The sequence below is a fragment of the Camelus ferus genome, chromosome 25, assembly GCF_009834535.1.
Source record: "Camelus ferus isolate YT-003-E chromosome 25, BCGSAC_Cfer_1.0, whole genome shotgun sequence".
Classification (NCBI taxonomy): Eukaryota; Metazoa; Chordata; class Mammalia; order Artiodactyla; family Camelidae; genus Camelus; species Camelus ferus.
In genome coordinates, this window is record NC_045720.1 from 30,561,781 (window position 1) to 30,579,232 (window position 17,452).

Consider the following 17,452-nt stretch of genomic DNA (forward strand, 5'->3'; position numbering starts at 1 on the left):
AGAAAATTACAGGCCAGTATCTTTGACAGATATAGATGCAAAAAAATTCTCAACAAAATATTAGCAAACCGAATCCAACAACACATAAAAAAATCATGCACTACGATCAAGCTGGATTCATCCTGGGATCACAAGGATGGTTCAACATATGCAAATCAACCAATGTGATACACCACATCAACAAAAGAAAAGACAAAAAAACCACGTATCATCTCAACAGATGCAGAAAAAGCATTTGATAAAATTCCAACATCCATTCATGATAAAAATCTTTCACCAAAGTGGGAATAAAAGGAACCTATCTCAACATAATAAAAGCTATTTATGACAAGCTAACAGCCAACATAATACTCAAGTTGAAGGCTTTCCTACTAAAATGTGGAACAAGACAAGGATGCCCACTCTCACCACTTCTATTCCACACAGTATTGGAAGTCCTAGCCAGAGCAATCAGATAAGAAAAAGAAACAAAAGGAATCCAAATTGGAAGAGAAGAGGTAAAACTGTCACTATTTGCAGATGACATGATACTACATATAAAAAATCCTAGAGACTCTACACAAAAAATACTAGAGCTGATAAAACCAATTCAGCAAGGCAGCAGGGTACAAGATTAAAATACAGAAATCTATTGCATTACTTTACACTGAGAATAAATATCAGAAAAGGAAAGAAAAAAATAAAAATTCCTTTTAAATCACATTAAAAAAATAAAATACTCAGCAATAAATCTGACCAAGGAGGTGAAAGACTTATACACTGAGAACTATAAAACATTGATAAAGGAAATTAAAGATGATTTAAAGAAATGGAAAGATATCCCATGCTCTTGAATTAGAAAAGGCCCAGAATTGCCAAAGCAATACTTAGGGGAAAAAAACAAAGCTGGAGGCATAACCCTCCCAGACTTCAGATAATACTGCAAAGCTACAGTAATCAGAATAGCAAGGTACTGGCACAAAAACAGACGTCAATGGAACAAAATAGAGACCCCAGATATAAATCCTCACACCTGCGACCAACTAATCTTTGACAAAGGAGGCAAGATTATATAGTGGAGAAAAGACAGTCCCTTCAGCAAGTGGTGTTGGGAAAGCTGGGCAACCGCATGTAAATCAATGAAGTTGGAACGCTCCCTCACACCATACACAAAAATAAACTCAAATGGCTTAAAGACTTAAACATAAAATAGGGCACCATAAATCTCCTAGAAGAGAACACAGGCAAAACATTCTCTGATACAAATTGTAGTAATGTTATTCTAGGTCAGTCTCCAAAGCAACAGAAATAAAAGCAAAAATAAACAAATGAGACCTTATCAAACTGGTAAGTTTTTGCACAGCAAAGGAAATCATAAACAAAATGAAAAGACTGGGAGAAAATATTTGCAAACGATGCAACTGACAAGAGCTTAACTTCCAGAATATACCAACTCAATAACAAAAACAACAAGTAACCCAATAAAAAAATGGGCAGAAGACCCAAACATATATTTCTCCAATGAAGACAGACAGATGGCCAACAGGCATATGAAAAGATGCTCAATATTGCTAATTATCAGAGAAATGCAAATCAGAACAATGAGGTATCACCTCAAATCGGTCAGAATGGCCATCATTAAAAAGTCCACAAATGATAAATGATGGAGAGGGTGTGGAGAAAAGGAAACCCTCCTATACTGTTGGTGGGAATGTAATTTGGTGCAGCCACTCTGGAAAACAGTATGAAGATTACTTAAAAAACTAAAAACAGAGTTGCCATATGATCCAGCAATCCCACTCCTGGACATATATCTGGAGAAAACTCATATTTGAAAAGAAACCACCCAGTGTTCACAGCAGCACTATTTACAATAGCTAACATGGAAGCAATCTAAATGTCCATCAACAGATGAATGGATAAAGAAGTTGTAGGGGACACACACACACACACACACACACTCACACACACACACACACACACAGTATAGACTATTATTCAGCCATAAAAAAGAATGAAATGTCATTTGCAGCAACATATTTGGACCTAGAGATTATCATACTAAGTGAAGTAAGTCAGAGACAGACAAATAACATATATCACTTATATGTGGAATCTAAAAAAAAATACAAATGAACTTATTTACAAAACAGAAACAGACTCACAGACATAGAAAACAAACTTGTAGTTGCCAAAAGGGAAAAGGGATGGAGGGATGAATTAGGAGTTTGGCATTTGCAGATATTAACTATTATATATAAAACAGATAAACAACAAGGTCCTACAATATAGCACAGGGAACTATATTCAAATCTCATAATAACTATAATGAAAAAAATATATATTATATACATATATAAATCTGAATCATTTTGCTGCATACCGAAACTAACTCAACATTGTAAATCAACTATATTTCAATTTAAAAAAAGAATGAAAACAAAAAGCTATAAATAGGAAAAAAATATTCGCAGATCTCATACCTAACAAAGGACCTGTATCAAAAATATAAAAAGAACTCTCAAAACTCAACAGTTAAGAAAAGAATAAGCCAATTTTAAAAACTGGTTGAATGATTTTGGCAGATACTTCACCAAAAATGATACAGACACAGCAAATAAGCACATGAAAAGTGTTCAGTATCATTAGCCATTAGTAAAATGCAAATTAAAACCACAATGAGAAACCACTATACACCTAATGAAATGGCTAAAAATTGTTGTTAAATAAAATACCAAGTGCTGCCAAGAATGTGAAGTAGCTAGAACTCTCATATGTTGTTAATGGGAATGCAAAATGGTACAGGCATTCTGGAAAAACAGTTTGGAGATTTTTTAATAAAGTTAAACATACACTTCCCATATGACTCAGCAATCCTACTATTTACTCAAGAGAAATGGAAACGTATGTTCACCTAAAAACTTGTGCATGAGTGTTAACAGCAGCTCTCCTCATAAATACCAAATGCTAGAAACAACCCAAATGTCCTTGAACAAATGAAGGGATAACCACATAATGGAGTACTACTCAGTAATAAAAAGGAATGAACCAAAGATACATGCAATCACATGAATCAATCTTAGTGATATTATGATAAGTAAAGGAAGCTAGTCTCAAAAAGTTACATACTCTCTGATTCCATTTATATGACATTCTGGAAAAGGTAAAACCACAGAGAACAACTGATCAATGGTTACTAAGTGTTGGGGTGAGGGAAGGGTTTGGCTAAAAGGAAAGCAACAAGGAGTTTTCTGGTGTGATGGAATTGTTCTATACCTTGTCTGCAGTGGTGGTTACATGCAATTATACACATTACAACTGTATACTGAAAAAGTCCATTTTTACTATATGTATATTTTAAAAATAATTTTAAAATAATAGCACTGAATACAGTTTATACTATATCCTGTCCCAGATAAGATTTAAAATGATTTCCTTTCATTGTAAGGGGCTTGACTAATTATCTTAAGCTAAATATAAATATAAACAGAAAAACATCTGTTACCAGAACTTACTTAAAGGTAAGCCTCAATCCTTGAAAAGCTGCTTACCTTAATTTCTCCTTTTCTCCTCCTTAGATGCCCTCCCTTCCTTTCCCATCTCCCTCTGGTGCTCTATTCTGTCTCTTCTTCTCTCTTCCCTTTTTTTTGTGTGCCTTTGTTTTCATCCTAGCTTAACCGATCATATTTTAACCTGAGGTGTATATTTCACATCATATTTTTTAACCATTAAAAAACTTTAAAAAATAGATAAAATAAAAACATATACTCCTTGTTCTTCTTTTAAGTCAAATCAATAGAACATTTTATATTTCTATCTAAAAATTAAAATATTCTGTCAAAATACTTACAGTTGATATTTACCTGTGAATGATTTTCAAAGTTGGTATTCCTCTCTTAGCTGCTAAGAGCTCTTAAGAGAGAAGAAAAACTTTTTCTCCCCCGGTCAAGTGAAAAGGCAGACCTTTCCCCTTAAAGCTGATATAACTTTCATCGTTTTACATCATGAAGGTTAAGCTTTATATATTCTAGATTCTTTTTAAAAAATTGTATCAAAAATGAAAAAATTTTGCGAGGCACCCACAGCAATTTGCCAACAGTGCATTCATTTTAGGTATATAACCCCTCTGAAGCCAAAAACATATGTTTCCAACCAAGTAGTTACATATAAAGATGATCATCCAAGAGATGGATTTAAGGTGAACTTGCAAATAGTAGGTGTCACACAGACACAGCCATTTGCATTTAAAGGTAATAATTAGGAATTAAACTGAGCACTAGAAAAGATATCAGGTTAAGAAGAAAAGTTGGTTTGAAGATTAAGAAAAAGAGTTTAACTAGACTTCTCATGGTGATCATTTCACAATGTATACAAATACTGAATCATTATGTCCTACACCTGAAATTAATATGTTACAAGTTAATTGTATATCAATAAGAAAACAAAAAAAGACAAGCTGTATTACGGAAAAACTTACTTGTGGATTTACAAGGTAAAGGCTAGAAAGTCTGGTAGACAAAGAATTTTTTTACAAACAGAAAATTTGAACCAACTCATCACGTAACAAGAGAAGGGTTTTTTGCATAAACAAAAGAGAAAAGATGTTTTACTCTTATCTCCACTGCCATCTTCATGTTTTCTTCCATGGTCCTTTCCACCCTCATCTTCTGAGTTTTCTACTTCCTGAATAACCATCCTTTTCCCCTTGACTTGAGTCTTAGATGCAGGTTCAGAATTTTTCAGATCTCTTTCAACCTCTGACAAGGTTTTCTGCAACATAATCACCACATTAAAGAAAAAATTTTTCCTTTAATTAAAAAAATAACTATTCTTGCAGGTAAGAATATGAAGATATTAAAAAGTAAAGATGACTACGATAAGGCTTCTCATGGTGGTCGTTTTTTTTTTTCTTTTCAAACAACTTCATTGCTCTGTTTGATTATAATCATATATGTCCATTGTAAAAAACTTAAAGCATAACATGTATAAAAAAGGAAGAAAAAAATCACCTGAAATCCTGCCACTCAGATAACACTACTGACAGTCTGATGATCATCTTCCTAGATATGTTCCTGTGCATATATACTCACAGGGATGCACAGTTTTATGAAAATTAAATAGTATATATGTTTTTTAAGAGTAATCTTGAAAGTTCTTTAATATTTTATGCCTGTTAGAATTAAAAAATATATCAAACCATTTTCCTTTCCTTCCTCATTTTTAACAGCTGAGGTATAGTTGACATAAACCACACATACTTATAAAGTGTACAAGTTAATAGGCTTTGACATAATAATAAATATATCCATCATTTGCAAACATTTCTTCCTGTCTCTGTTATATTTCCCATTTGTTCATCCTTGCAACCACTGTTCTTTCTGTCATGATAAACTAGTTTGCGTTTTATAGGATTTTATAGAGGTAGAATCATACTATATGTATACTCTTTTTGTCTGGCTTCTTTTACTCAGCAAAATTATTTTGAAATTCATCCATGTTGTTGTATGTACCTACCAGTTCATTCCTTTTTATTGCTCAGCAGTATTCTATTCTATGAATGTAACACAATTTATTTATCCATTCACCTACTGATGGACATTTTAGGCTATTTCCAGCTTTTGGCTATTAACAACAAAGTCATTATGAATGTTTGCGCATAAATCTTTGTATGGACATATGCTTGCATTTTTCTTGGTAAACACTAGGAGTGGAATGAGTGGGTCAGGTGGCAGGTGTATGATTGTTTTGTTTAACTTTTATGAACCTGTCAACCTGCCTTCCAAAGCAGTGGGGTCATTTTATATTTCCTAGAGTTTCAGTTCCTCTGCATCTTGGCCAACACTTGGTAGTGTCAATCTTTTTCATTTTAGCTGTTCTAACAGATTTGAAGTGGTATCTCTTGTGGTTTTAATTTACATTTCCCTAGTGACTAATGATATTGAGCACTTTTCATGTGCTTCTTTTCCATTCACACAGTTCTTTTGGTGAAGTGTCATTTGATGTTTTGCTTATTTTTTATTTGCCTGTTTTCTTGTTATTAGAGAGTTCTGTATATACTCATGTTACTAGCCCTTTGTTGTACACACAATTTGCAAATATTTTCTCTCAGTCTGTGGCTTGTCTTTTTATTGTTCTGATAGTACCTTTCAAAGAGCAAAAGTTTTTAATTTTGATGAAGCCTGATTTATCGACTTGTTACGCACTGTGACTCTGTGCCATATCTAAGGAATATCTTCTCATCCAAGGTCATAAAGATTTCCTCTTATGTTTTCTTCCAGAACTTCTACAGTTTAGGTTTTATATTAAGTTATATGAGCCACTTTCAGTTAATCTTTGCATATGGTTAAGATAAAAATGCATTTGGTTAAGGTATTATATGTAAACATGAAATTGTGTTGAATAGTCAAAGTAAAGGTAGTCTTCCTTGCTGGATGATCATCCGGCAAGACTGATATCATTTTAACATGATACTGATAGAGCAAACTAGAAAGTTAGGGGAGGTATTACTTTCCGTACTCACTTTGGCCAACTCGTTATGAGGTTCAACATCCAGTACTTTATTCAAATCTTCTATAGCTTCCTGGAGCTTGTTTTGATGTTTATATGTAGTCGCACGGCGCAGGAGAGCTGAAAATTTGCCAAAATAAAAGTCGTATTTGTTAACATATGGCATTACGATCATCACACATTTTTCAAGTAGAAGACTATATGTAGCACGGAACAGTTTAGGATGCAGCTGTGCAAATGACACCCATTTTCATATTGTTGCAAATACAGGAAAGGACCCTGAAGTAAACAGAAGAGGCTGCATCAGGCAACTGTTCCTTCCAACAACTGGCGCGCTGACAGCCCCAGGCCCTGCTAGCTCCCCCAAGGGCTGAGAGTCTATACCTCAAACCTTCAGAGGCACCACGACGTGCTGCAATATTGAGAAGCTTTTCACTAAACAACAGTATTTTCCTCCTTATAATCATCATTAGTATTACTTCACCACTTTATGAAAACTTAGAAAACCATTCAAATTTAGTGTATTACTGACCAGCATCTGACCCAGAATATGGGTCATTAGTCAAGTCTTTGTAGCAATCTCTAAAACAGATGGAAGGAGCTATTTCACACAGGGAACTGAGGAAATCCTGATGATTGAGTCAGCTGGGTTTAGAAATTGAGCACTTTAGTAATCTGTATCAGTTTTTTTTTTGTAGGTTGCAATGTCTAATTAGATAATTTTTTGAAACTGAAATGAATGCATTCTTGGACCCATCATTATTAATCATATAGTGAGAGAATTCTGTGTACTAAGCCACTACTTTGAAAAGCATCAGGCGAGAAATTTAAATCTGATATATTTTAACATGGTATTTTAAAACATAAATTTGACCAATTTGATTTTAGTCTTAGAATGACTCATGAAAATTTATCTAAAGGATAAATCATTTTGTCATAAATTTAATCAAAATTATAGCACTGTAAGTGCACGTTTAGCTATTACTATTACTACTCAGATTTCAGAAGGGAATATCCATAAAGAAATATTAATGACATAAAAATCACCATTTTTAAAACTTTAGTTTGGAAATAATTTTAGATTGACAGAAAGTGGCAAAGATAACACAGGTAGTTCTCACATACCTTCACCTAGCTTTTCCTAGTGCTAACATCTTATGTAACTACAGTATATTTGCCATAACCAAGAAGTTAACATTGGTACAACACTGTTGACTAAACTATAGGCTTTATTTGGATTTCATCAATTTTCCCACTGATGTCTTTCTTCTGTTTTAGGATGTAATCCAAATACCACATTGCATTTAGAACAATTATTTTTTGAGTAAAAAATAAAGGTTTGAAGAGGAAGATATTTATCCACACTTCTTAAAGTTTTATGCCCATATTGATTACTAGATTTGGCTCTGTCAAACTTGTTGTTTATAGTGTGAAGATTCTGGTATTTAAGAATTTATTCAAACAAGGAAGAAGGGAAACAGACGGCCATTGTACTGGCAAGAGAGGGGCACCGTGGCTGCATGTGGGCTCTGGAGCTGAGTCCCGTGTTGAGTCCCGGCTCTGCCATTTACTAGCTGTGTGATCTTGGGGGAGCAGGTCAATCTTTCTATGCTTCAGTTTCCTTTTGTAAAATGAGTGTGCTAGTAACAGTATTTGCACCCTTATTGAGCTGTTGTGAAAATTAACGAGGTTAATACACGTAACACATGGCACAGGGCTGGGCACCCGCCTAGAGCTGGGAGCCCACCCGTACTCTGTGGCAGAGACAAAACACAGGCACAGGAGACCTGTACTGGGGAAAGGAGGGCAATCCATGACACTGACAGTCAGGCTGATGTACTGGGACCCCTCAGCACACCCGTGGTTTCTGCCCACCATGTTTATAGACACAAAAGCATACGTCCCATGTGAAAAAAATTGTGTTTATATTTACTTGAATCCATAAATGTTTAAAGAAATAGAACGAGTCTATTATAATTTATGCCACTCCTTTTTGGAATGACTCCTTGATCACAGAAAAGGGCAGTGCAGTCTGACTTGCATACTTCAGGCCTGGACCACAGCACGATGGTGCAGTCACTGAGACAGGAAATCAGAACAGCAGGCAGGTGTTGGTGGAAAGATGTAGTCTGTTTTGGATATGTTTAATTTAACACTGTTTAATTTAAACATTAAAAAAGGACATTTAGGTAGCGACACCAATGAGGCAGCTAGGTAGAAAGTTCTAGAGCTCTGGCGTGAATTATATTAATACATATCAAAAAATCTATATTAAGTTATACTTAAATTTATTTTTTGGATAAAAAGATACAGTTTGATAAACCAGGTACAAAAAGATAAATACTGTATGATCTCATTTCTATGAGGTAACTAGAACAGTAAAAATCAGAGACAGAAAGTGGACTGGTGGTTGCCAGAGCTAGTGGGGTGGGGACAGTTGAGAGTTGTGGTTTAATGGGTACACTTCCAGTTTTGCAAGATTAAAAAAGTTCTGAAGATGGATGGTAGTGACGACTACACAATATACTTAGTACCACTGAACTATATGCTTAAAAATGATTAAGATGGTAAGTTTTATGTTATGTGTATTTTACCACAATTAAAAAATCTGAAAGAAAAAAAAACAGTTCAAAAGCAAGTGTGAGATATTTCCTTAAAAACACACGTACATTTTATTCAATCATCTGGGATTATTACCTACTTCAATGTAAATGATTAGGAACTTAAATTCCAAGTTAAACTTGAAATTAAAAGTAAGTTTATGAAGGTAATGATAGAAATTTGAGTTTATTTGAAATATTTTCAGTGTAAACATAATGAGCATTTACAAATGGTCTTTAACAGATCCTGCTGCAAAGTTAAAGGCATTCTATAAACATTTTTTTACCCTTTATGTTTCCAGGTTCTAACTCCAAGACCTTCTCACAGTCCCGGAAAGCACTGTTCCAGCTTTGCAGTTTGAGTTCTGCTTGAGCACGATTGTTATAGGCCGCTACGCTGGGAAGCACCGAGATGCTCCTGTAAAAGAGAGACTTTCTGGCAACAAGCAGATGAGAGAAAAACGTAAAACAGAGAAACTTACTTAGCTAAAACTGTAAGTAAAACAATCGTGGTTTGTGTTATGGGTAGAATTGTGTCCCCCAGAATTCATATGTTGAAGTCTTAACCCCCAGTGCCTCAGAATGTAACTATACTTAGAGATAGTCTTTAAAGGGATGATTAAATTAAAATGAGGTCATGAGGGTGTTCTCTAATCCAGTGTGACTGGTGTCCTTATCAGAAGAGGAGATGAGAACACAGATAGGCACAGAAGGAAGGTTGCTTGAAGTCAGAGAGAGCAGACGGCCACCTACAAGCCAAGGAGAGAGGCCTCAAAGGGAAGCAACCCCAGACGGCTGGATCTCAGACCTAATCTCTAACCCCCCGAGCTGTGAGAAAATAGATTTCTGTTGTTTAAACTGCTCAGTCTGCGGTACTTTGTATGGCAAAGCCTGCAAACTAATACAGCCTGCATCATCAAAAGTAATGACACCAAAAAATAATACACAATTCTACAAACATACTAAATCAATACTTTGGACAGATGCTTAAATATCCAGTTTTAAAGTTGACTCTGGCTTGAGAAGTGACATGGTAATTTAAATAGAACTTCTTAAAAACTAGTTTAGTTAACATGAGGTATCAAATACTTTTTTTTTTACTCTTTGCAATTTCCTAGTACCAAAAAAAATGGAGCAATCAGCCACAATTAATATTCTTTATTACTGTTACTGTGTTAACAGACACAAATTAGTCTGTAATCTATAAGTAGATTTAACTCTAAGGAAATGATCATAATTTTATCAGAGGAATTTAGTTGAAGAAAACAGAAGAGAATAGTAGTAATTGAGGAATACAGACCTTAAGAAAATAAATTTTGCTACATTTAAGGGTATGAATGTAAAATAATTAATGAAAAGAAGAATTTAAAACCTACCTGGATGCTGCTTAAAAAACTGACTTGGAATTCTGTAAAATAATGTATTCCTACACATAGGAAAGTTAAGGATATCAGTGCACTGTATTTTCTAAATCCAGAAGAAGAGAATATAAAAATGGAAAAGTCACAAAAAGTATCAGTTTACTAAAATCATTAACAAAGAATATAAAGAAATTATATGGTTGGGTAGAAACCAAACATGGAAAATATACATAAGAATAACACAAGTACCTGTGAGTACTTCCCACATGCCAGGCACTGAACACTAAACTCATTTACTCCTCATTACAATCCAGGGAAGAGGTACTACTGCTCTTCTGATTTTACAGATGATAAAATAAATGGAACAGAAAGGGTAAGTAACATGCCCAAGGCCAGAAGCTTATAAGTGATAAAGTCAGGATTCAAACCCCAGCAGTCTACTCCAGCACTTGCTTTCTTTACTATCATGTCATCCTGCCTTCCAGCATGTTGTTTTATTTAATCCTCACAGCTGCTCTGACGTAGGCACTGTTACAGCCTCATCACATGGAGAAAACTGGAGCAAGAGAGGTGAAGAATCAGCCCAAGGCCAGAAAATGGCAGTCTGAGTTCCCTTAACCATTATACCATGCTTTAATTCTTCACCTCTATGATTCCTTCAAAGAGGAAGACAAGAAAAATGTTTCCTCCCTGTAATAGACAAGAGTCTCCACTGGTGGAAACCTACAAGAAGAGACGTAACAGTATAAGAGCTGACTTCCACCGGCCTGAACAGGGGAGGCTGTACTGAATGAATGCTACCTCAATATCCTCTTTACCTTGTATATTCACTTAAACAGTTCAGCAAATTTCTTTACAGATGCAAACAACATTTTTAAAAAATGCCTTCCTTCCAAAGGTGGAAAAAGATTGTAGAGTTTAGTTCTAAGATGGCATTAGTGATTCTATATATAGGTAGTTTGTTAAAAATATTTTAGGGAATCAGTCTACTTTTCATAGACTGTAAATGCTCCAGAAGTCATACAAATATATAGTGAACATCTACTATGAACCAGGTACTTTGCTGGGCATTAGAGATACAGTGACACACACAAAAAAACAAAAACCAAAAACCAAAAAACCTGACAAGTGGGCTCTGCTCTTAGAGAGCCTACAGTCCAGTTAGTATCAAATCACACAAATTTAAATTGTAATGCCAACAAATACTACAAAAGAGAGGATTGCTATAAAAGTCCATAAATTGGAGGGAGGAAGTGGAGTAGACAGAGATATAACCTAGTCTGAGAGGTAGAGAGATTTCCCCCAAAGAAGTGAGGCACAGACTGAGACCTGCAGAATAATCTAAAATCATCTAGATAATGAGAAAAGGGAGGAGTATTCTAGATGGAGGACCCAGAATATGCAAAGGCCCTGTGGTGGGAGGTAGCACCATAAGTTAGGGTTACATCCAGGCAGTCTGACTGCAGAACCTGACCTCTTTACCTCTGTGCTATATGGACTTCCTGTCAAGTTCCATTCAGACTGCTTCTATTTTTTCCTAAAATAGGAAAGTTAGGACCTCTGTCAAAAGTGGGGGTGGAGCGGAAGCTTAGAGGTTTAAGAAAAGTATTGAAAATAGAATGCAAACACAACTGAATTTCTGATAAATCACAAGTATAATATCTTGAGTGATTCTGAAGCAGATTACTTAGCTTATCTATATCATTTCAACAATCTAAATTTAAATATTAGCATTTTTTTAAATGGCAAGTATAAACCACAATGAAAATCTGCTCACCGAGTATAATACATCACAGCCTCTTCATAATCTCCTGAGTTAAAAGCTTCATTTCCTTTTTCCTTTTCACGAGTAGCAAGAAAATCCTTTTCCTTCTCAGTTAGACCTAGAAATAGATGTTATCTGCTATAAGTAAAAATATAATTTAATAGAATTTTTAAAAATTTAAATCCAAGAATGCTTATTTTAACAGAAGCAGAAAATTGTAAAATAAATAAAAGAAAATAGAAGGTTTCCTAAGTTTAGAGATATTTCTTTTCTTTTTTTTAATCATTCAGAATGTTTGAAGGTTTAAATTTTGTATGGTTGATTGGTTTTACCTTAACAGTACTATCCACCTGTGGACTTCAAATGAAAACAAAGTGCTCCATCTTTTTTTTTTTTTTTTTTGAGGCAAAAAGAAAAATTTTTGAGGGTTTTGGAGGAAAAAGAAGATTCCAAAAAAAAAAAAAGGAATGAAAAATGAATTAAAAGAATTACAGTAAAAAAAAAAGGTTTATATATGTATTTTAAAGTCTTACTTAAGTTAATTATTATAACTATTACTCACATAAAATTAAGTAATTAAAGGGTAGAATGGAATTTGTAAGAGGTGTTCAACTCTAAGAGAAAATCCATAAACATTTAATGGAAATTTGCAGCATTTTAAGAGAATGTCTTTGGGCAGAGAGCATTTATAATTTAAAATATTTAAAGACTACTAAATTATTCTTATCTTCCCCCAATTACCTGCTGTGTCTAGTCTTGTCTCAATTTTAGATAAATGTGCCTTGTTGTTTACTACAGTTTTTTCTTTGTAATCTTCATCAATTTTTGAACATTCCTTTTCCACGTCAAATCTTAAATGAAAGAATAATAAAAACTAGGGGAAAAAGTACAATACAAGCAAGAGAATAAAATTATTGATATTCTTGTGTTTATATCAATTGTGCCTTTAGACGTAATATTCCACAAATGCATAATAGTTTTGTTTCATGAGTCATCTGTATTCTTTCCTAGAAAACATGGAATTTAGTGAGGACTTAAATATTAATCAGACCTAAATTGTGCAGAACTTTGTAATTAAAACTGTGACCAATTGCTCGCAATTTAAAATTTTGTTCTTTTTTATTCTGGATGGGTGTAAGTATTAGTTATTTTCGGTATTCGTATAAACAAAAGGATACAATAGTTTTTTATTTAATGAAAAAATAAAATCAAGAGTGCTTAGAGCAGATATTCTTAGAACTCTACTGATATAACTTGGTATTTTTGATATGTTCAGGCTGAAAATAATTAAGTTATTTCAGTATTTTATGGTAGAGAATTTTTCAGTGACAATTTTACATAAAAAAATAGAAGGATGTAGGTATAGCTTAGTGGTAAGAGTGCATGCTCAGCATGTATGAGGTTCAGGGTTCACTCCCAAGTACCTTCAATAAAATAAATAAATAAATAAATAAATAAATAAATAAATAAATAAATAAATAAATAAATAAATAAGTAAGTAAGTAAATAAATAAATAAACCTAATTACCTATCCCCCAAAAATTGAAATGAAGAAACATAAAACATACTTATCCCACTCTGCATAATCCCTCGGAATTTTCTTTTTAGCTGGTCTACTTTTAGAATTTTTTTCCTAAAAGAATAAAATATTTTATGAGATATTTAATACAAGATTAGCAAGTTTTCCTGTAAATGTGAAGTATTAGATTAAGATATACGAAATGAATGAATAAGAAAAACGGGCACCCTTTCAGTTACAACAACTCCAATGTTATAATTATTAACATAATAAAACACAGCAGGTAAAAAATTCGTTTTAAATCTGTAGTTATTTCTGAGTGTGATCAATAGGACTTTAAGTACATATACAAAATTTTTAAATTTACATATATGAAATGTGATTATTATTGATTTTCTTATAATAAAAAATTACTAAACTATCATTCTTTTAAAACCTAGGCATTGAAGAAATAACAATAACTCCTTTGCTATATTAGTCAGAGCTCTTTTGCTTGCAATGACACACACACAAATTGGATGAATTTTATTTTAAAAGAATACATTATTGGCTTATATAACCTACCTGATGAAAGGGCAGGAGTATTGCTGGGTAACAAATTCATATACCCTCTCTCTGCAACTCCCCTCTCTCCCCTAGAAGTCTCTGCTATTCTCTGTCTGATTTTGATTTCCCTGCTAGCTACTTGCTTTTTCCATGTAGTAGGATGTGGCCACAAGCAGTCTGGGATGATAACCTCACAGGCCTCCCAACCAGAAAGGAAAAGGAAGAGTGACTCTTCTCTCCATCTTTAGTTAGAGAAATCCCAGGGAAGGACTCTAATTAGTTAGCTTGCGTTATGTGCCCATCCCTAACCAAGCATTTGGTCACACGTCCACTGCAAGCACCAAAAGGGAACGTGAGGAAAGCAAACAATAGCAATTATGCTCACAAATAGTTCCTTACGTGGTTTCTTAAAAGTCATAATTTGAAACCATCTGAATGGGTCATTTCTGCAAGCACAATTTTTTAACATTGTGCACTGGTCATTATGAGTTATACAGATCTTCCAAAAATTCCTACATTTCATTATACAATTAAAAAATCTTATCTGTTAAAATCTTCATGGAGCTCACCAACAGGCACATGAAAAGATGCTCAACATCACTAACCATCAGAGAAATGCAAATTAAAACCACAAGATATCACCTCCCAACTGTCAGAATAGCTATCATCAAAAACAACACAACAAATGCTGGCAAGGGTGTGGAGAAGAGAGAATCCTCACATACTGTTGGTGGGAATATAAATTGGTGCAGTCACTGTGGAAAATGGTAATGGTGGTTTCTCAAAAAACTAAAAATAGAATGACCATACGATCCAGCATTTCCTCTCCTGGGTGTATATCCAAAAAAAAAAACCCAAAACACTAATTCAAAAAGATAAATGCACCTCAATGTTCACAGCAGCATTATGTACAATTACCAAGTTCTGGAAGCAACCTAAGTGTCTATCAACAGATGAATAGATAAACAAGATGTGGTATATATGCACAGTGGAATACTACTCGGCCATAAAAAAGAATGAAATCTTGCCATTTGCAACAACATGGATGGACTGGGAAGGTATTATGCTAAGTGAAATAAGTCAGAGATGTATGACATCACTTATGTGTGGAATCTAAAAAATAAAACAAACTAGTGAATATAACAAAAAGGAAACAGGCTTACATATACAGAAAACAAACTAGTGGTTATTAGCAGGGAGAGGGAATGGGGGAGGGGAAAAATAGGAGTACAAGATTAACAGGTACAAACTATTATGTATAAAATAAGTTACAAAGATATACTGTACAACACAGGGAATATAGCCAATATTTTATAATAACTATAAATGGAGTATAACCTTTGAAAATTATGAATTGCTATGTTGTAACACCTGCAACTTGTAAATATTGTACATCAAATACATCTCAATATGAAAAAAAAATTTTAAAAATCCTCATAGAGCTCATCAGAAAAATCTCTGTCTCCCTTAAGGGGAAATTTTTTTGTCACAAGCAGGTATTTGAGAGCCCCATAAGAATATGAAATACTCTAAATTCTACTTGAAAGCTCAGATTTTCACACTGGCAACAAATATTGTTCATTGTTTTCCTTGAAGTGACAGACCATTTCATTCACTTCCAAGAAAATGTCTGCCAAAAATTCAGCTCTGAACAATCAGAGCTTGTCAGTCACTTCTTCAAGTAAAAACTGTTTCAGGAAAAAGTGGCTACTTTAGCTGGCAACTCAATCACAGAAGTGCTTTTTCTTATGACAGTCGTATTTCAATTCACAGTGAAGTGTCTTCTGCATACTCCACATTGTATGATGCAGAATACTAAAAAGATGTGTCCTCAAGATTCAAGATTAAACAAACAAAAGTTTTATTGTTTCATCGGGACATTTTTAAGTTAAACTGGAATGTTTTACTACAAGTACACAGCAGTGGAGAAAATAATGACCACTAGTCCAGCTGGTGCCACTGCCTTGATTCATGGTAAAGCACCAGCAGTTTTACCCTCAGTGCAAATGTCAACACAGTGAAAGAGACAAAGTATTAGCATTTTTTTTTTTTAAACAACACTGACTTTCTGAATCCTCTAGAAGGATCTCTGGGACAACCAGTATCCACGGACCATATTTTGAGAACCACTGTACCACCAGTCTGTCTATCCACACTGGACGATAAGCTCTCTACGGACAGAGACCAAATGTTACTCACTGCTATATTTTCAGGACATAGACTTAGCACATAATGAATGTGCAGTAAATACAAATTGACTGATTACAGGTAATGGCATCCTTACCATACTTACTTACCATGTACCTCAGTTACCTTAATGAGGAGTAAAAAGATCCAGGAAGGTGAATTTCCAGGGAGCAGAATGATGAAGGGCTATGCATGTTTTTCAAATAAAATTGAGGACAGAAGAGATGAGACAAACAGGAATGACTCAACCCAGAACAACCCAGAATGAAAAGACTTAGGTAGCTATCCTTTGAGAAATGATAGGAATGAAAGAAAAGAAAAAAAAAAAAAAAAGGAGGGCAGAGGGAATGAAATGTATGATCCAAAGCAAAAGCCCACTGGAGACAAGGGCTGGGTTCCATCATATCAGGGTCAAGTGGATGCCAAGAAGCTCATTTTTAACTTGAAGTTAAGCAGAGTGAAACTGGAACTCCAACAGGCCCCTTGTCTATGGAACACGTCAGTTAAAAAGGAAAGATATGCATGGCAAAACAGGAGCCGATCTCAGTGAAATAACCATGAGGGGCTGGGGATAAGGAGGAAAAATGCAATAGACAGAGAGATGACAACTATAACTGCTTGAAAGTTTCCATTTAATACTTTAAATTCAATTATGTATACCTAATAATGTAATAAACTACTCCCTCTATACCTCTACTGGATACATAAAATTATTCCCTGGAACTCTCACCCTGAATTGTATCTTATGTACTCATCAAAACTTGTCAGAGTAGAAGAAACAGAACAGTAAAAGAAAAAAATGGAGAAGGCAGTAAACCCAAGATGCAAGTCTTCAAAGGAAAATTGATGTTTCATTTTGATCTCCAAGTGAGGCCTTCTCAAGGTGATAACACAAGGTCAGCAGAAAAAAAAATCTCCAGCTCTCCTGGAGGACATCATGCTTTGGCTACACTGACTAAACTGAGAGAACATCCTTACTTAACAACAA

General features: G+C 34.3%; 1 protein-coding gene across 3 annotated transcripts in view; it reads right to left on the reverse strand.

The window, feature by feature from the left end:
* The window catches only part of SPAG1 (sperm associated antigen 1), a 69,476-nt gene that overhangs the window by 36,049 nt on the left and 15,975 nt on the right, over nucleotides 1–17,452 (reverse strand). For 2 of the 3 annotated variants that reach the window (XM_032468262.1, XM_032468261.1), the window contains 6 exons: nucleotides 13,781–13,845; nucleotides 12,954–13,063; nucleotides 12,225–12,330; nucleotides 9,374–9,504; nucleotides 6,500–6,606; nucleotides 4,590–4,749 (listed from right to left, as the gene is read on the reverse strand). In XM_032468262.1, the coding sequence (XP_032324153.1) occupies nucleotides 4,590–4,749; nucleotides 6,500–6,606; nucleotides 9,374–9,504; nucleotides 12,225–12,330; nucleotides 12,954–13,063; nucleotides 13,781–13,845 (679 nt within the window). The remainder of the gene's footprint in view (nucleotides 1–4,589; nucleotides 4,750–6,499; nucleotides 6,607–9,373; nucleotides 9,505–12,224; nucleotides 12,331–12,953; nucleotides 13,064–13,780; nucleotides 13,846–17,452) is intronic. The other variant, XM_032468263.1, reaches the window with a different exon arrangement.